At 40.6% G+C, this 20,459-nt stretch overlaps 1 protein-coding gene across 3 annotated transcripts in view; it reads right to left on the bottom strand.

Annotated features, from left to right (window-relative positions):
• Window positions 1-692: 692 nt before the first annotated feature.
• PDPN (podoplanin) overlaps window positions 693-20,459 on the bottom strand; it is a 35,757-nt gene continuing 15,990 nt past the window's right edge. The window contains exons 2-6 of one of the 3 annotated variants that reach the window (XM_081486170.1): window positions 11,520-11,638; window positions 9,755-9,896; window positions 3,938-3,976; window positions 3,282-3,393; window positions 693-2,480 (exon numbers count right to left, since the gene is read on the bottom strand). In XM_081486170.1, coding sequence (XP_081342296.1) covers window positions 2,474-2,480; window positions 3,282-3,393; window positions 3,938-3,976; window positions 9,755-9,896; window positions 11,520-11,638 — 419 coding nt within the window. In that variant the 3' untranslated portion in view covers window positions 693-2,473. The remainder of the gene's footprint in view (window positions 2,481-3,281; window positions 3,394-3,937; window positions 3,977-9,754; window positions 9,897-11,519; window positions 11,639-20,459) is intronic. The other 2 variants (XM_081486172.1, XM_081486173.1) reach the window with 2 other exon arrangements.

The raw sequence follows: 20,459 nt of genomic DNA, 5'->3' as shown, positions 1-20,459 counted from the left end.
AGGAAGGTATGATGCTAAATCCAACCTTTACGAAGAGATAGGGTTGGAGGGGAGAGACACAGGGTATGGCATTCGAGTCCTATATGGGGCGGTGTGTGGGGAGCTGCGGAGTAGATAGACTGACAGAGGGACAGAGGGCCTGGCCACTCCAGTCTCTAGACTCTGCAGAGTGCTTGCACTGAGGGTCCAGGAGCAGTGAGATGTCCCAGGAACAGGAATTCTGCAGCGATGTGCATCCCAGGCCATAGGCAGTTAGCAAACCTTCACAAGGGTTATTACCATCTTTTCTTATGTGGTCAAGCCCTACCCACCTGAGGTCAGGTTCCCAGGTAGGCTGGCAGGAGCAAGGTATAACTGCTCCCCTTCCCTGGCTCCAGTCTCCAGGGCAGAGAAATCAGGAGCCAGGCAAAACCTTGTTAACCCTTTGTGACCAGAGTGAGCAAAACTAATCCCAAAGTGCCACTTTTCCTCCCATTCCTCCACTTGACCTTAATTTCCCTACTTTGGCAGAGCCCTGGGTGAAAGGTCCAGTTATATTTTTTCCCCATGGATGTACCTCCTATGACCATTTATAATTCACTCCCAATCAAGTCAAGAGGCAGATGTTTATATAATGTGTAATCTTATCTGGAGATGTACTCAGGGGTGATCCAACATTGATGGAGATTCCCAATCACAGATCTGACTCACTGTTATACTCAATCATCTGTTTTATTTTAAAACATGTCTACACTGCATTGAGTACAACACAGATGTGACCAGGAAACCCACAGCCCTGTCCCAGCAGGTGATGGGTCCAGTGTATGACCTGGGGTTGACTATTACTTTTCACAGTAAGGGAAAAAAAAAGAGAGAATCAGAAAGAGGAAATTAACATTATTCCCAACTCCTGTTTAGGAATCTGAGTGATGAAGTGGAAGAGTATTTAAGAGATTCATAAAGCATTTCCAAAGCCTGTTTTCTCCATCAGTTGATGTTCAAATATTGAACCTGAGATACTGGACTAGCTGGACTTGAGTGACACAAGGGCATACTGTTTAAAATTACATCCACCCATTACTGTAAAAGGTAGGGGAACAGGCCAGGCTTTCTGACTGATAGTCTACTTTTTTCCCGTTTTATGAACCTGATGAATTCAGAGGCTATCAGAAATGTATAACCACAACTGTGACACAGCATCTGCTCAGCGTAAAACCTTTTTGTGGAGGGGAAAGAATTCAGTTGGCCTACGGGGAGAAATGGGCTGAGCTGGATGGTGCCAATACAGAATTGTCAATCATGACCCCACTGAAATATGTGGGATCTTGTGAAAGCCAGAAACAGCCTCCATTTTAAGATGAAGTCTCTAAATCCAGCTGCTTTTTAAAAATTAGTATTCCCATATCTTTCCTCTGAAGCAGAAAGTAAATGCTAGGAAGCTGACAGGTTTTGTTTGTCACAAGCACACACAGGATTTGGGGACCACCGCGGCTCTCGGTTCCTGGAACACCTGAGCCTCTGGCATCACTGGGCCTCCACAGCCTTTTTCGCATCCAGGGCTGAGGTCCTCATATTCCAGAACAAAGAAGCCAATATGGAGGACTTGGGTGATGGGGAAGCGAGAAGGCCACCCCGTCAGGTCTGGGTATCTATCACCTGAGGAAAATGGAAGTAAAAAAATTTATACTTGTGTACAAACAAACCTTTGATTCATCAAGTCATCAATGGAGAAGACAGCAGAGTACACTGAGACCCTTGGTGTGAGAAACAAAATGCCTCCCTCAAAGTAAGACTTCTATTTATGATCTAAAATAGATGTCTTCGAAATGCTTTACCTGGACCAGTGAAAGCCAGTTGCTAATTACATATCACAAAAGTATAAATTTCCAACTTCATTATCCATACCAAATCAAGCTGTAAAAACGGACCCCATCGGACTGGAATGTGTATGTTTTAACAGATCAGAAACTGCAGAGCACTTATGCCACTGACTGACATAGCTCTATACCCAAGGACGCCATTGGTACATAAATATTTTCAGATTTCTTTGCATTTTAACAATAACAGAGGAGAGTCAAAACAAAGACTCTTTGTTTTGACAATTACAAAGACAAAAACAAAGACAATTACAGCTTCTGACGGTAAAAACCTTAATGAACTTTTTGGCCAACCCAATCTATCATCTATTTAGTTACAAATCAGGTTTAACACAGCTTTGCTCCATTTTCCATGCATTTTGCCTTTTAAATCACACACAAAATTTATATTAAAACAATGTTTTTTTTCAAAAGACAAAGGCTTAAAGGAGCACTTATGAATACTCTTTGCTGCGGTTAGTTTTAGCGAGTGGAGGGATCACCGTGGATTTTGAGTATGGTGGTGAAGCAATTCCATGGGTCATCTTCTCCATGTGCTCAGGGACGGGGCAGGGAGGGGATGTCGGAAACTCTCTTTTTTAAAATGTATTGGCAGGACAACACAATTCTTTAGCGCTTTAGGGCCTGTGAAGACAAAGAGAAAGGTGACTGTCACTTCTTTTACTGGCATTGTGAATACTAACCCGATGAGTCATTGTTCTGATGGCCCTTTGCCTACATCTTCCAGTTCTGGGTCCTGGGGCTCTTCCCTCCCTGCTCATCCCTCCTCCAGGCCTGATTCTCAGGATCAAATTCAGGCCTGACCTAGGGTCAGGTTCCCGGGCATTTCCAGACACATAAATCTGCAACTGTAGTGCTGCTTGTGTCCCTTGACCCCCCCAGTCGTACAACAACATTTATCCTCTCCCCATTCAGTCACATATTATCTCCCCAACAGAAATAAGAAAATGTTTTCCTCTGGCTATGAATTTGAAATGTTCTGAATTCCTAGGAAATTTTAATGGAGAAATAATTCCTTTTCCTGGGTGCATGGGTGCATGCAGGTCAGGAGTACAGGGAGGGGCCACAGCACCAGTGGAATTCCTCATCGGAATAGGGTCCTCGCTCTGCCACTAATGTTCTTCTGAGAACCACCTACCTCTGATGACTGGTAGTAGGGTGATTGGGTATCGTTAAAACTTGGTTTGGGTTTTCCTTCAAGTTCACTGAGTCAGAAAATTAAGAGGTCAAATTGGGTCAGATTGCAATGGAAATCAACTGAAGAGCCATCTGGGGTACTCTCTTGGAAACTTACAAGGGGACACTTCAGATGCAGTGCTTAGGGAGGTTGGTGGTTTCTGCACATGATCAGAGTGTCTATTAGTTTAAAGGTTGGAAACCACCCCCTTCATTTACCTATCACAAGAGCCTAAGGTTTATACTTACGAGTACCTTCCCGACATTTTCCGAACAATCACAGAGATGATTCCACCAATGAATGCGATGCCTAGTAAGACCCCAAAAATGATTCCAGCCAGGGTCCCCACTGACAAGCCACCTGAATGAGACAGAAAAAAAAGCAGAGTCCCCAGATGAACAATACAGCAGCAATAAGCAATGCCACAGGCCCACTGTAGGTAACAAATGATGCTCCATGTTGTTTGTCCCCTATCTTATCCAGTGGGAGGGGACTTAGAAGGGGAGAAAAGCTGGGGTTATTCTAATCATGGAAAGATTTCTAGATCTCAAGATATATCAAAAAGCATACCACTCCAACTAGGTGGCTTCACTGTTAATTACTGGGTAGCTTTTGTGTACACACAGCTATTAAATTAGCCCCTATTTCCATTCTTAGGAACCATAAATTGTGATATGACACCATTCTCCACAGCTGTTGTGAAGACTCAACTGTGGTTTGCTTATTTTCAAATACAGGCAATTCCCTTTTCTCTCTTAAGAGATTTGAAACATTTTCAAAACGTTTTCTGCTCCCGTTGATTACAATCCAGGAAAGAATGTTAATTCATCACAAAGATTAAAGTTCAAAGAAACCTTTTTAAAAACTCCCATAAGAATGTTTTGATAACAAAAATCTAACCCACCTTTCTGAGAGCTTTTTGGTTTTTCTCCATCTGTTTTCCCTATAAAGAGAGTGGCAATGATATAGAATTATTAGGAGTTAATAACTATAATTTAACAATTGGCAGAAGATGGATTTACTCTAAGTGGAAGGTAGCAAAGCACAAGCAAAGAGGATAATTTCTTAAGTAAATTGGATCAGGGGACTTTTAAGCAGGCTCTGACGTGATCCTGTCTTTAAAACTATTATTTATTGAATTTATGAATGCTTCTTCACACCTAGGAGTCCATAGTTTTTTAGTAAACATTACTTTTTTCGCCACCCACTGTGGAGAGCAGTCAAGGTAACTCGCCCAGAGATCTTAAATAAATGGTCAAAAATTTCAGAAGTTAGGGTAATAAAAGAATCCAAGGCTGTTGATTTTTGGTCCAAAGTCAAGATCATGAAAAACTCACCAACTGGGAAGAGGTTTATTTTGAAGGAACATCATTTTGAGAGCCAAATGTTTTAGAAGTTGTGGTTAAGTCTGTGATATCATCCATCTTGTGATATCAATTTCCTTTTCTTTCGTAGAAAATCCAGATCTTACAGGGCACTTAAGCTTAATGAGACTACACCCTTTGTATTTTCAGTTCACTCAGTTCAGTTGCTCAGTCATGTCCGACTCTTTGTGACTCCATGGACTGCAGCACGCCAGGCTTCCCTGTCCATCACCAACTTCCGGAGCTTGCGCAAACTCATGTCCATTGAGTCGGTGATGCCATCCAACCATCTCATCCTCTGTCATCCCCTTCTCCTCCCACCTTCAATCTTTCCCAGCATCAGGGTCTTTTCCAGTGAGTCAGTTCTTCGCATCAGGTGGCAAGTTTCAGCTTCAGCATCAGTCCCTCCAATGTATATTCAGGACTGATTTCCTTTAGGATTGACAGGTTTGATCTCTTTTCAGTCCAAGGGACTCTCAAGAGTCTTCTCTGACACCACAGCTCAAAAGCATCAATTCTTCAGCGCTTAGCTTTCTTTATAGTCCAACTTTCACATCCATACATGACTACTGGAAAAACCATAGCTACAACTAGACAGACTTTTGTTGGCAAAGTAATATCTCTGCTTTTTAATATGCTATCTAGGTTGGTCATAGCTTTTCTTCCAAGGAGCAAGTGTCTTTTAATTTCATGGCTGCAGTCACCATTTGCACCCCCAAAAATAGAGTCTCTCACTATTTCCGTTTGTTTCCCCATTTGTTTGCCATGAAATGATGTGACCAGATTCCATCTTAGTTTTCTGAATGTTGAGTTTTAAGCCAACTTTTTCACCCTCTTCTTTCAGTTTCATCAAAAGGCTCTTTAATTCCTCTTCACTTTCTGCCATAAGGGTGGTGTCATCTGCATACCTGAGGTTACTGATATTTCTCCCGGCAGTCTTGATTCCAGCTTGTGCTTCATCCAGCCTGGCATTTCTCATGATGTACTTTGCATATAAGTTTAATAAGCAGGGTGACAACATACAGCCTTGATGTAACTCCTTTCCCTATTTGGAACCAGTCTGTTGTCTCATGTTAGGTTCTAACTGTTGCTTCTTGACCTGCATACAGATTTCTCAGGAGGCAGATAAGGTGGTCTGGTATTCCTATCTCTTTAAGAGTTTTCCACAGTTTGCTGTAATCCACATAGTTAAAGGCTTTGGCATAGTCAATAAAGCAGCAGCAGATGTTTTTCTGGAATTCCCTTTGTATTTATGGCACTATTATTGTAGGATTTCTATCTGCAGCTAACTCTAATCTAGTGGTTCAAATGTGAATATTCTTATTTACCTAGCATGTGGATGTAAGTTGTTTAACTATGAATACCTCTCTGGAAGTAAGAAATAACATTGTTTTCTTCAGATAATTTTTACACAATTCTGTTAAAAAATAAAAGCCTTTTGTTTCTCCCATCAACTTCTTTGTATACTGAGCCCTTCACTCCTCTGGGTGGTAGTTGTTTATGAACAAAAAGTCGAGAGGCCTTAATATAATGAGACAACAGAGAGATGTGATCTAATCAGGCTCTGCCCTAGAATCTTAGCTTACGATTTGCAAAATATCAGATATCCAATACTCTCCTTATCAAAAGTGAAACCACCCAACCATCAACTATAAGATGTTTACTTTTTCTAATGGTTGATTTGGAAAGAAAAGAAGTTATCCACTCTGTATCAGGTCCATCTTCAAAAAAAAAGACATCCTTTCAAGATGGCCCCAGAGTTGTCATTGTTCAATAGCTAAGTTGTGTCTGATTCTTTAAGATCTCATGGACTGCAGCATGCCAGTCTCCTCTGTCCTCCACTATCTCTAGGAATTTGCTCAAACTCATGTCCATTGAATCAAGTGATGCCATCCAACCATCTCATCCTCTGTTGTCCCTTCTCCTCCTGCCCTCAATCTTTCCTAGCATCAGGGTCTTTACCAAAGAGTCAGCTGTTTGCATCAGCTGGAACTTCAGCAATAGTTCTTCTAATGAATATTCAGGGTTGATATCCTTTAGGATTGACTAGTTTGATCTCTGTGCAGTCCAAGGGACTCTCAAAGTCTTTCTTCTCCAACACCACAGTTTGAAGGCATCAATTCTTCAGTTCTCAGCCCTCTTTGTGGTCCAACTCTCACATCCGTACGTGACTACTGGAAAGATCATAACTTTGACTATATGGACCTTTTTTGAAAGCAAAGTGATGTCTCTGCTTTTTAATGTACTGTCTAGGTTTGTTATAGCTTTCCTTCCAAGTAGCAAGTGTCTTTTAACTTCATGGCCCCAGAGTACAGGTCCTTGAACCTATCTCTTCCTGCGTGAGATGAACCTATGGCTCTAGAATATTTACATGAAGCTCAAGCAGATCACGCCAACTCACATAAAAAAGCAGTTGGGAGACTTCTGGGTTTGAGGCCTGCCCAGAACAAAGGTGTCATCCTATCAACTCCCTAAATGCTATACCTGGCTGACAACTACCAGTAGAGACAGGTCAAACATTTGCTTTTCATGTCTTAACATAGTGGTTCATGACACAACATCCTGGGCTCATAACACAACATTATTACTGTCAATGACACCGTTTGCCAGAAAATATATTACCAAAAATAAAGTTTGTGGATGATTCATCACTAAATTAGAGTTTATTAGCCTTATACTCCCTAAGCCTCTTCCCAATTGCACTGACTGTGATCACTCGAATGTATCATGTACATGAACATCATCAAACTTGGGGATTTGATGGTAAAGGCATTTGCAGCCCTAATAAAATTACCTCTTAAAAAGCCAAGTGTTTATAATTACATTTTAACTCACATGTGAAAATTTCTTGGAACACTGATGTATGAAGTAGGAATGTGCCGTAAGTCACAGTTTTTGTGAAAGGGTGGCGAAGAGGACAGACAAGAAAGTAATCATGAGTATTTTCCAGGAAATTGAGAAGTTTTCTTTTTAAGGAATAGGAGAAATATTCTTGTACGATATAAAAAAAATACTCACCTTGGAATGTTCCATTTTCAGCTTGCCGTGAATAACCTGTCAACTCTTGCTACAAATGATCAATGCTTCTCCAAAATTTTGCAATGTTTCCAATGATTAATTATATTGATGATTCTTTCCTTGTTTAACCCTATTTAGTTCGCTCTGGTGTTTAATGTCAACCATTTCTTTAGCATCTTAGAGTAACCCTTAGGCATTATTTTCTAAGCATATTATGAAAGTTTTCCATCTTTGTAGTAAAATACGCATAATATGAACATTACTATCTTCACCATTTTTAAGTGTACTGTTTGATGGTATTATGTACATTCACCTGGTGTGCAACTATCAGCCCCATCCATCTCCACAACTCTTTTTCATCTTGCAAAACTGACACTCTCTACCCATCTCCACTCCCTCCTCCCCCAACTCCTGGCAATCACCATTCTGCTTTCTGTCTATGATTTTGACTACTCTATGTACCTCGTCTAAGTGGAATCACAGAGTATTTGTCTTTTGGTGACTGGTTTATTCCATTTAGTCCTCAAGGTTCATCCATGTTATAGCATGTGTGAGAATTTTCTTTCTATTAAAGGCCGAATAATATTCCATTGCATGTATATGACACATTTTGTCCACCCAATCATCTATTCATGGACAGTTGAGTTGCTTTCAAGTTTCAGCTATGGTGTATAATGCTGCTGTGACCATAGGTGTACAAATACAAAGCATTTAAAAAATCTGCAGAAGTGCTTCAGAGTTTTAAAAAACCAGATTGGTGATTGGGAATTGTATATCAAACAATAAGGAATAACTTTCTAGGTGTTCAGCTGTGCAACTGGTTTTAGGAACCATGGCTTCAGGGGAGGTCCTTATGTTTGCTTTCATTTAAAGATGAAAACACCTAACTAGGTACAATGATGATAGGAAATTGCTCAAGTTAGCAAGCATTCACTGCAGTTACTAGAAGATTAGTTCTTTTTCTCTTCCACCCCTATCTACTACAAAATAAGGCATATTTAAAAAATATACCAAACAACTGAATTTCTCTCAAGAAAGCTCTGGAAATAGGAAGCTCTTTCTCTTACTAAGTTGTAATGGCAATTGTCTTTCCTCACAATCATTAGTGATGGTCTAAACCTCATAATAGTGATGCAGACTCAAAGTTGTCCTTCAGAATTTCTCCCCATAGTGCGCCTCCATTCACCCTGCTGCATGTACCAGCTGTAAATCCCAAGTATAACCCCAAAGCCTGGTAAGACAGGCTTAGAGTAGATTCTTGCATCGTGTGTACAGATATGAACTCAATATACAGTAAGATGGTAAATGTTAGCAATGTTATTGCTGTTCAGTCGCTAAGTTGTGTCCAACTCTTTGTGACCCTATGGACTCCAGCACACCAGGCTCCTTGGTCCTCCACTATCTCCTGGAATTTGCTCAAATTCATGTCCATTGAGTTGGTGATCCTATCGAACCATATCATCCTCTCCTGCTCCCTTCTCCTTTTGCCTTCAATCTTTCCCAGCAACAGGGTCTCTTCCAATGAGTCAGCTTCCTGCATCAGGTATTGGGAGCTCCAGCTTCAGCATCAGTCTTTCCAATGAATACTCAGGATTTATTTAGTGTTGACTGGTATGATCTCCTTGCATTCCAAGGGACTCTCAAGAGTCTTCTCTAGGACCACAGTTCAAAAGCATCAATTGTTTGGCATTCAGCCATCTTTATGGTCTAACTCTCATATCCATATATGACTACTGTAAAAACCACAGCTTTGACTATACAGACTTTTGTTTAATATGCTATCTAGGTTTGACATAACTTTCTTTCCAAGGAGCAAGTGTCTTTTAATTTCACTGCAGTCACCATCCATAGTGATTTTGGAGCCTAAGAAAATAAAATCTGTTATTGCTTCCACTTTTCCCCCTTCTATTTGCCAGGAACTGATGGGACTGGATGCCATGATCGTAGTTTTTTGAATGTTGAGTTTCAACGTTAGGACACAATCTACTAAGATATACATAGGTTGGCTAACTTTTACCCTCTTGGGTGTCAACACAAAGTTTTTTGTGTAGCATTATATCAGCTTAGGGTCAGCAATATGACACTAGCAGCTATCTCACTTACTTTTGCGGGGGGGGGGGCATTAGTGATAATGCTACTAGCTGTCATTTGAAGTAGAGAGCAGAGTTCAACAACCCAATAAATATGAATTCTGAACTTACCAACAAAGCTTGGTTCAAAATTAGTGCTTACATTCCAACATGTGCCATATTGATGACTATATCTGTCCCTGGATTTTTGGGAATGCACTGATGGTGCAAAAGAAGATCAACCCCTACTGGGGTGACTGGTTTTCTTACCCTGGGAGTGACTAGTCGCTGGTACATGGGTATGGACTGTGGTCTTGGCAGGGGTGCTCTTGGCAGGTGTGCTTATGGCTGTTGTGCTTTCGGCTGTTGACAGATCTTCTTTGTGACTGTGTGTTTTGGGTCTTGTTGACATCTATTGGAGATGTAAAAGGCAAAACAAAAATAAAACTTAATACTGTAAAATATATACTCTATCTTATGTCAGAAATTGACTTAAAGTGGCATAAATATATAAGCTGTATGATGACATAAATTTAAAGTGGAAATAAGATAACACACCTAAGAAACAAGAGTGGGGACAGGAATAAAATCATGTCTACTCCAGAAATAAATCCCAAATGTTGAGCATGCTGATTTCCTGAAGTGTAACCTTTCTTAGAAAATGCTGGGTCACTAGGCATTAATTCTTTTCCTCCCTTGAACTTGAATGGTACTTTTTTTCCTGTAATGTTTATACAGCACATATTATGTTGTATTATTTTTAATGCCTTTCCTCCCCCAGAGCTCACCATTTGCCAGGCCCTCTAAATACCTTCTCATTTACACCACAAAAAAACCCTAAGAAGCTCTTTTTTTTTTTTAAGTTATTTTTGGCTGCTTTGTGTCTTCCTTGCTGTGTGTGGGCTTCTCTAGTTGTGACTCAAGGGCTCCAGAGTGCGCAGCCTCAGTAGTTGCGGCACACGGACTTAGTTGCCCCACAGCATGTGGGATCTTAGTTCCCCAACCAGGAATTGAACCCACATCTCCTGCACTGGGAAGCGGATTCTTAACCATTGGACCACCAGGGAAGTTTCAAGAAGTAAATTCTATTATTAGCCCTATAATATGAACAAGGCTTAAAGAGATCAAATAATATGCCCTAGCTCACATAGCCAACAAGCAACAGAACAAGACTTGGAAATGGTTCTGTTGACTCCAAAGTTCATATCAATATAGCATTCAACAAGCTAATGAGTACAGGCAAAAAAACAAATAAATATAGATCAGTGGAATTATATCAAACTTAAAAACTTTGTGCATCAAAGGACACAATCAACAGAATGAAAAGGCGACCTATGGAATGGGAGAAAATACTCACAAATTATATTATCTGATAAAAGTATATAGAACTCCTATAAATGAATAACAAAAAAATCTAATAACTTGATTTTAAAAATGGGAAAAAGGACTTGAGTAAATCAGTCTCCAAATATGGTACACAACAGCCAATAAACATACAAAAGATACTCAATCGCACCAATTATCAGAGAAAAACAAATCAAAAGCACAATGAAATTATCACCTCACACCAGTTAGGATGGCTACTATCAAAAGAACAGAAAATAAATTGGAACCATTGTGCACTGTTGATGGGGTTGTAGAGTGGTTGCAACACTAGAGAAAACAGAATGGAGGTCCTCAGAAAAATTAAAAATAGAACTAGCATATGACCCAGCAACGCTACTTCTGAATATAAACCCAAAAGAATTAAAAGTAGTGTTTGGAAGAGATATTTGCACATCCATGTTCATAGCAGCACTATTCACAATAGCCAAGAGTTGGAAGCAATCCAAATGCATGAAGAAAATGTAGTATATACTTACATACAATGGAATATTATTCAACCTCCAAAGAGAAAATATTCTTACACATGCTACAACATGGATGAACACTGGAGGCATTATGGTCAAGCATACTGAAATAAGCCAGTCTCAAATTAGCCTTGCATGTGATCATATGCCTATGGAGCAATTTCCTCTCTTCCTGGGACACTCACCGGAGTTGCCAAGGGTTCTTTACTGGCAAATGGGGTTGTCATGTAATCTTCCACACGCAGGGTCGTCTTCTCATTTTTCACATCTGTAGTCACATCATCTTCTGGCCTGACCGTGCTGGCTGAAGAGGGGAGATTGAGTCAGACTTCAAGGTGAAATCATATGGGCAGACCTAACTGGTCAGCTACAATCAGATTTTTTTTTTTTTTCATTTCTTTTGGGTATTTTTTCCTTTTTTAGGGGGTTTTCATTCTGGCTTCACACAAACCATTCTACATATATAGAACAGCCTGGTCATCTCCATTGTAAAAGAAAGATGGGACTCCAAAAAGGTGAAGCAGCCAGATCCTCGCTGGTTCCCACTGAGGCATGCTGGACAGTGTGTGTGTGTGTGTGTGTGTGTGTGTGTGTGTGTGTGTGTGTGTGTGTGTGTGTGTGTTTACATCTTGACTTTTCTTTCAATAATAACAATAATAAACCTAATTCTTTCTGATGCCATTTCATATAAAGAATTAATGCATTTAGGTTAATAGTATTTCATACAGACCCAGAAAAATTCTCAATTAGAGGAGTCTGGAAAGATTTCTAAACATATTGATTAGCAGGCTCTCTGTTATAAAGAGTGAAGTAAGTCGGAAACAGGAAAACAAATATCATATATTAACGCATATATATGGAATCCAGAAAACTGGTACTAATGAACCTATTTGTAGGGCAACAGTAGAGACACAGACATAGAGAACAGACTTGTGGATGCGGTGAGGGAAGAAGAGGATAGGGTGAATTGAGAGAGTAGCGTTGACACATACACATTACCATGAACATGTCAAAGTGTTAGGTGCTCAGGGTCCAACTCTTTGAAACACCATCGACTAGCCTGTCAGGCTCCTCTGTCCATGGAATTCTCCAAGCAATACTGGAGTGGGTTGCCCTTCCCTTCTCCAGGGAATCTTCCCGACCCAGGGATCAAACCCAGGTCTCCTGCATTGCAGACATATTCTTTACCATCTGAACCACCTGGGAAGCCCCATCCATTACCATACGTATTAATAAAATAGATAGCCAGTGGAAATTTGCTGTATGCCTCAGGGAGCTCAACCCAGGGCTCTGTGACAACCCAGAGGGATAGGATGGGGTGGGAGTTGAAAGGGAGGTTCAAGAGCAATGAGACATATGTATACCTATGGCTGATTGATTTTGATGTATCGCAGAAACCAACACAACATTGTAAAGCAATTATCCTCCAATTAAAAATAAATACATAAAAAAATTAAATGAAGTAAAATAAAGCTAGATAGTAAACTTAAAAAAAAAAAAAGTTGATTAGCAGGCTCTATCCCAAACCTACTAAATCACAATGTCCAAAGGTAGGGGTTCCTTCTTATTAAAATCGAGCTCGTGCTCCATTTAATTTTGAGACTGCTGTCTGCTCGAATGATTAGACCCACTGGCTCTAACTATAGACCTCATACACATAGACAGAGGTTGACATAGAGTTCAATCTCTTCTTTTACAGTTGGGATCATCATCTACAAGGGAGGATCAGTAATATACTTATAAGGGTGCTGAGATAACTAACAGAACTTTTAGTGCACCCATAGTTAAACTAAAGAGAGACCTTACAGCCCCTGGCCCTGGCTTTTCCGCATTACCACTGGACGAATGACCCTGTTGTGCCAATGAGAAAGGTTTCCAGAGGAGTAGGGAATAGGTGGGGTGGGACTGCAAGTTGAATTCCAGGACGCAGGGAAGACAAGAAGTGGCCTTTTCTTCACCCTCTACTACAATGATTGGAGTTTATCCTGACCGAGTAAGAATGCCGTCTCAATTCATCAATAACCCTTTTCACAAGTTAAAACAAATCTGACTCATTGGTCATGGGTTCCCTCCCCAGACTAAGAGTGGCTCTGGAAGAAACTTTGTGATTAAATACAGTTGCAAAATAAGCAAGCACTCACAGCTCAGGAGCAAGAGGGAGGGGGTGGTTGGAGACTTATGTGCTTAATTAAAGAGCAGATGTTTGTATCTAGGCAGTACATAAGTGAGATATCCGGCCCTTGCCTTAAAATTCCTTCTTTCTCTTGTGCTTAGATAGCTCAGCCAAAGGTACAGCTAATAAATATTTGATCACAGCTTCTTTGCTGATGCACAGAGGAAGGAAGCCTCTATAGTAAATTCTCTTGTTCCATGAGCCTTCTCTTTGCATTGAGTACTACTGATTTGGTGCTGCCAATCAGTGCTTCCCAAGCGTATGCATTTTCTTCTCATTTGGGGTGGGGAAAGGCTTTCATTAGTTAGCAACTAACTGATACCTCAGTGCCAGCAAATAGATTGCTCCTTTTCTGGCTGGTTGCTGAGTAGGGGTAGTGATCAGCTCTCATTAAGGATTTAAGATTATGATCTCAGCAAATGTTGAATGTATTTATCAATTTCAAGGGGAAATATCCCTTCGCCAGGCAAGCAGTCTTTATTAAAAAACTAAGCATCTTTTCTTTTCTTCCACTCCAGGTTCAAATACACTTAACAAACCATCCATTTAAAAACATTTTCTGGTGTGTTCAGCAAAATCACTTACCATATGGCATCCTCTAGCTTTAAAAAGCAAAACAAAACCACCCTTGCTTTAAAAAAAAATAAATAAGTACAGGATTAAGTTAGTTAAAGTTGAATTCTTTCATAGAAAGTTCAGTTCATTGAAAGCATAATGATAAAAATTCGTTCTTGCTCTTTTCTACCCTTGGCCCACAGAGCCAAGGACTAAAATCGCTCTGAATAGACAAAAGGGCATTTTATGAATAACACTCATGATGAAGAGGCATGTCTTTTGTCTCACTGCCCTGGCATTCTTTTTGCTCCCTGGGAAAGTTGATCTTAAACAAGAGATGTTCACTTGTCCCTCTCATTATTTCAGCTGAAGGCTTTGCGGATGGATTGCTGAGTGTCCAGCCAGCATTTGACATCCTTTTCTCTTGAATGGTGAAATTCAAATCATGTGTTGCTGTCTTTGCTCTCCAATCCTTTTCTTCTTCCTAAGACACGTGTGTGCACAGTCAACACACACAACTGTTTATGTAAATGCAATGACAAACCTGCAATAACAGAGTCTGTTCTGGAGCGATGTCCCCTTATGCTCACATGAACACCTTCCTGCCACTCCCAGCCTCCCCCAGCCTGTGGGTCAGAACCAATGGAAATTTTCAACTCTGTCTGTAAGCCATCCACTTGCTTTGGAATTGGTGTGTACATGTTATTCTTTTAAAAACTACTACTTCTAAGAAGATGATGTGATAAGTCGATTTGACCCTAAGATGTTTAAGTTTGAGAACCAATAACCACTGAAGAGATGTTTATCAGGATGAAAATGCTAGTTATGAAGCATTTTTTTAAAATTATTGAACTATGACAACACATTTAAAGGAGATATGGAAAATACAGTACAAAGTTAATTGTTTTGCATTTTCATACATATTAAAATTACATATTACAATTATTTTTTAAGTAGATAAAATTAAGATTTTTAGTTGGAGCTTCAATATCAAACTCTCAAAACTTAATAGAACGAATAGACAGAAAAGTAAAAGGATATAGTAGACCTGAAAACCACTATGAACCAATTCAACATAATTAAGATTTACACAATTTTCACACAACAGCAAGATACAGATTCTTTTCAAGTTCCCATAGACTATAAACCAGGAGACACTGGAACATATCCAGGTGCATAAAACAAGATGCAAAAATTTCATGGCTTAAAGGTATTGGAATCATACAGAGTCTGTTCTCTTATCACTGTGGAATTATGTTAGAAATCAGTATCAAAAGATATTTGAAAGTAGCCCAGATATTTTCAAATGCAATGTGTCATTTACCAAGAGAGACCTTTGATTTAGCCATTGAAAGCCTCAATAAAGTTAAAACACTGAAAACACACAGCACGATTACAGAGAAGGAACCATTAAACGATAACTATCAAACTGAGAAATTAATATCAAAGATACTTTAAAAACTTCATGTATTTGGAAACGAAATGATGGGTATATCTAAGAAGCCATGCTGCTGCTGCTGCTAAGTCGCTTCAGTTGTGTCCGACTCTGTGAGACCCCATAGACGGCAGCCCACCAGGTTCCCCCATCTCTGGGATTCTCCAGGCAAGAACACTGGAGTGGGTTGCCATTTCCTTCTCCAATGCATGAAACGGAAAAGTGAAAGTGAAATCGCTCAGTCGTGTCCGACTCTTAGCGACCCCATGGACTGTAGCCTACCAGGCTCCTCTGTCCATGGGATTTTCCAGGCAAGAGTACTGGAGTGGGGTGCCATTGCCTTCTCCTCTAAGAAGCCATAACAAGGAAAATTAGAGAATATTTGTAACAGAATAAAAATGAAATGAGAATTTATCAGAATTTGCTGCCTCCAGCTGAAGCTGCTTGATATAACTAAATATTAACACAAGTGAATCATTTTTATCTTTGCATCAAAATCCAATAGCCCAAAGAAATCATTCTAGTTTCTGTATATTTATGGGATGGCATTTCTTTTACAATATTTTAGAATTTGATTGTCTTACAACAGTCCCAAATTCTTGATTAAGCCTTTGAGTAAGTGTTTTCAATTTTTTGGTTTTATTTACATTTCTCTGATTTGTGGTAATGAGTTGTTCCTTATGTTTGCTGGTTGACAGGAGTGCCTTCTCTTGTGACCTTTTTCTTTTATGGTGATGAAAGTGAAAGAGGAGAGTGAAAAAGTTGGCTTAAAGCTCAACATTCAGAAAACTAAGAACATGGCATCTGGTCCCATCACTTCATGGGAAATAGATGGGGAAACAGTGGAAACAGTGTCAGACTTTATTTTTGGGGGCTCCAAAATCACTGCTGATGGTGATTGCAGCCATGAAATTAAAAGACACTTGCTCCTTGGAAGGAAGGTTATGGCCAACCTAGATAGCATATTTAAAAGCAGAGACATTACTTTGCCAACAAAAGTCCATCTAGTCAAGGCTATGGTTTTTCCAGTGGTCATGTATGGATGTGAGAGTTGGACAGTGAAGAAAGCTGAGCACTGAAGAACTGATGCTTTTGAACTGTGGTGTTGGAGAAGACTCTTGAGAGTCCCTTGGACTGCAAGGAGAGCCAATCAATCCATTCTAAAGGAGATCAATCCTGGGTGTTCATTGGAAGGACTGATGTTGAAGCTGAAACTCCAATACTTTGGCCACCTCATGTGAAGAGTTGACTCATTGGAAAAGACCCTAATGCTCGGTAGGATTGGGGGCAGGAGGAGAAGGGGACGACAGAGGATGAGATGGTTGGATGGCATCACCGACTCGATGGACATGGGTTTGGGTAGACTCCGAGAGTTGGTGATGGACAGAGAGGCCTGGCGTGCTGCAATTCATGGGGTCGCAAAGAGTCGGACATGACTGAGCAACTGAACTGAACTGAACTGATTCATCTTTAAATAATTTTTAAGTGTTCTTTATGCCTTAAGAATATATTCTTGAATTTCCTTCCCATTGGGTCACCACAGAGCATTGACTAGGGTTCCCTGTGCTATACTTTAGGTCCTCATTAGTCATCTATTTTATACGTAGTAGTGTATATATATGTCAGTCCCAATCTTCCAATTCATTCCCCTTTCCACCTGGTGTCCATACATTTGTTCTGTACATCTGCGTCTCTATTTCTGCTTTGCAAATAGGTTCATCTGTACCATTTTCTAGATTTCACATATACGTGTTAATACATATTTGTTTTTTCTTTCTGACTGACTTCACTCTGTATGACGGGGAACTGATATATAACCTTTGCTGGCATCCAATCAATATAGTACATGGCTATTTGGTTCATAGCACTGGTTTGGCACCATTAAAGTAATCCAGAGGGGACTTTCCTGGTGGTCTAGTGGTTAAGAATCTACCTTCCAATGCAGAAGACTTGATCCCTGGTCTAGGACGATTCCACACGCCACACAGCAACTAAGCCTGTGAGCCACAGCTACTGAGCCTGTGCTCTAGAGCCTGTGCCCCAAAACAAGAGAAGCCACTGCAATAAGAAGCACACACACTGCAAGGAAAGAGTAGAGTAGCCCCTATTTGCCGCAACTAGAGAAAGCCTCCACACCAGTGAAGACTCAGTGCAGTCCCAAATAAATAAAAATAAATTAATTAATCCAGAGAACTGAAATATCAATAGGAAAAGGAAATGAAGCAAATGCAACATAAGCTCAAGAAGCATTTTATTTAACAAAATCAGGAAATAAAGCATATTTCTTTAAGTTTTCTGGGATAGAATAAAGTGATAAAACTGAAAAAAAAAAATTCTTTGGAATAGATGCTGTAATAATTTTTTAAATTAATTGACATTTGCATATCTCTTATAAGTGGCAAGGTCTGCCATTAGTCAAACTTATTAAGCTTGTTTTGTCTCTCTGAATATCATACTTACAAACTCTTTCTCAAGATTATGTAAATATTCATCTACATTTTCTGTAAGTTTTTGTTTTTACACTAAATCTTTCTATTTGTCCTGTGTTTATCTTGAAGCATGAGGTAAAATGGGAATATAAATTTGATTTTCATCCAAAAATTAAGCTGGCGTGTTTGTCGCCACTTACCAGATGAGCAAAGTGAGGCTGACAAAGACCTTCCTTGACCAACCTTTGTTGAAACTCCTCTGAGCCCTCTTCTCAGTGAGGCCATGTCCTCAGGCTTCAGTGTTCATCATTACAGAGTCTAGTTTCAACAAGAACCCTGCTAAGTCAGTTTAGAGAGAATCACTTGATTCTCTCTGATCAAGTTCTCCATCTCCCACCTTTGATTTCTAAATCCCTGGCCTGCCTTTAGCAAGAATCCTATTAGGCTAGTTTAGCAAGAATCCCCCTACCTTTGAGGTCTCTTCTTCACAATTTTCCATCCACTGCCCCTCTCTCTGCTTCTTGGCTATGAATCCTCAGCTGTCTCCCTTGTCCTCAGAGTTGAACCCCATCTCTCTTCCCTGAGGTAACAGTCTTGAATAAAATCTTCCAACTGTTTGAACAAGTGCCAGAATAACTTTCTTAAACAAGGTCAGAAGTTTAACAATTTTTCTGAGTTGGCCTGGTCAGTGAGCAGATGCAAAGCCAAGTGTTTTGGACTGCTCGTTGGCCCCTCAAACCCTTTTTTGTGCCTCCGGGGTAGCTGTTGCCTGGAAAATGCCCTTCCCTGGGTTCTGACATCCTTCCTTTTCACCCCCGTCCTTACCCTCCCTTAAATTATAATCCTGGTTATAGAAAGCAGTTGTTTCTTTAGGCATCTCACCTCCTCTTATGAGACACCATCTGTTAGAATCCCTCAGACTAATTATGTAGTGACCACAATCTCTATCTGCTCAAATGAGTTCCCTTTCTAGGACTGAGCTTCCAGAAGTGGCAGGTTAGAAAACAGGTGTGGTCTGGCTTACAAAGGCTGTACTTCTCAGAGCAGAGGTACTCTTGGCTCTACAAAAAAAGGCAGCAGCAATGATGGGATGGAGATTGGAGCCTTTCTGAGTTCACCTCTATTTCCCAGGATATTATTGCATACCTACTACATGCTGGGGGCTTCCCTGATAGCTCAGTGGTAAAGAATCTGCCTGCCAATGTAGAAGAGGCGAGTCAAATCACTGAGTCAGAAAGATCCCCTGGAATCTGGAGGAGGAAATGACAACCCACTCCAGTATTCTTTTCTGAGAAATCCCATGGATGGAGGAGCCTGGTGGGTTACAGTCCACGGCATTGCAAAAAGAGTTGGACTTGACTGAGTGACTAAACAATGATACCTGCATGTTGGGCCCCATTCTCGGCACTGGAGACAGAAAAGTGAACCAGGTGAGGTCTCCATTCTCATGGATTTGGGTACTGTTGGGGTGGGATAGGAGGGGCCCTCAACAGGCCGACAAGGAAAATCTCAAGCTGGTGCTCCTGCACCCACTTCAGGTCTCTGCTCAAAGGGCATTTTCTCAGGAGGCTTCTTGACCACCCACTGAAATCATAACATACTAATTAGTGAATTAGTATATTCACTAACTGACTGTCCCTCTAGAACATAAGCTCAGTAAAGGCTGTTTCATCTTGATGTCCCCATTGTCTAAGATACTGGCACAGAGTAAGCACTCAGTGAGTATTTGTTGCATGACTGAGTGATCTCCAGATAAGTGAAAAGCTGGTCTCACTAACCCTGAAGCCCAGAATGCAGCACCACACACTTGAGAAACAGGATGATCAGTGTGGCTGGACAGTGAGAAACAAGACCGGGGAGGAGTAGAGGGCCAGACTGGTGGGATTCTGTACGAAGGGACTTTGATTTGAACTTATCTTTATAACCAGAAGATGCTCTGAGTGTGGGAGGGACCTAACTCCAGCCCCAGGAGCCACTCTAGAGCCACAGAATAGATGTAGGTTTTGGGGAAGGTGCCAGGGTCAGACTGAAGCTGAGCATCACTTAGACTGTTGTCTAGGCAGAAGTGGGCAGTGCTTACACCAGGGCAGAGCAGCAGGAAGGGAAAGAACTGGACAGGTAATGACTGGAAAGCATCTAAAGGCACTACCCCAACAATCGGAAATAAACACGAAACCTCAGAGGCGAGACTTTTACCCTCTGTTGCCATTCTGTGGATAACAACATTTAAAGCATGAATGGATGAACTGAGTAACGCAGGATGTTCCCATACCTTTACTAGATTTTACCTCGTGCTTTTTTTGGGGGGTGGTAAGCACTCAATCCTAAAGGAAATCAACCCTAAGTATTCATCAGAAGGACTAATGCTGAAGCTGAAACTCCAATACTTTGGCCACCTGATGCAAGGAGCTGACTCATTGCAGAAGACCCTGATGCTGGGAAAGAATGAAGGCAGGGTGAGAAGGGGACAGCAGAGGGTAAGGTGGTTGGATAGTATCAGCTACTCAATGGATGTGAATTCGAGCAAACTCTG

The sequence above is a fragment of the Giraffa tippelskirchi genome, chromosome 5, assembly GCF_054371585.1.
Source record: "Giraffa tippelskirchi isolate mGirTip1 chromosome 5, T2T-mGirTip1v1.2.pri, whole genome shotgun sequence".
Taxonomy (NCBI): Eukaryota; Metazoa; Chordata; class Mammalia; order Artiodactyla; family Giraffidae; genus Giraffa; species Giraffa tippelskirchi.
This window is presented reverse-complemented; position numbering and strand designations above follow the sequence as displayed.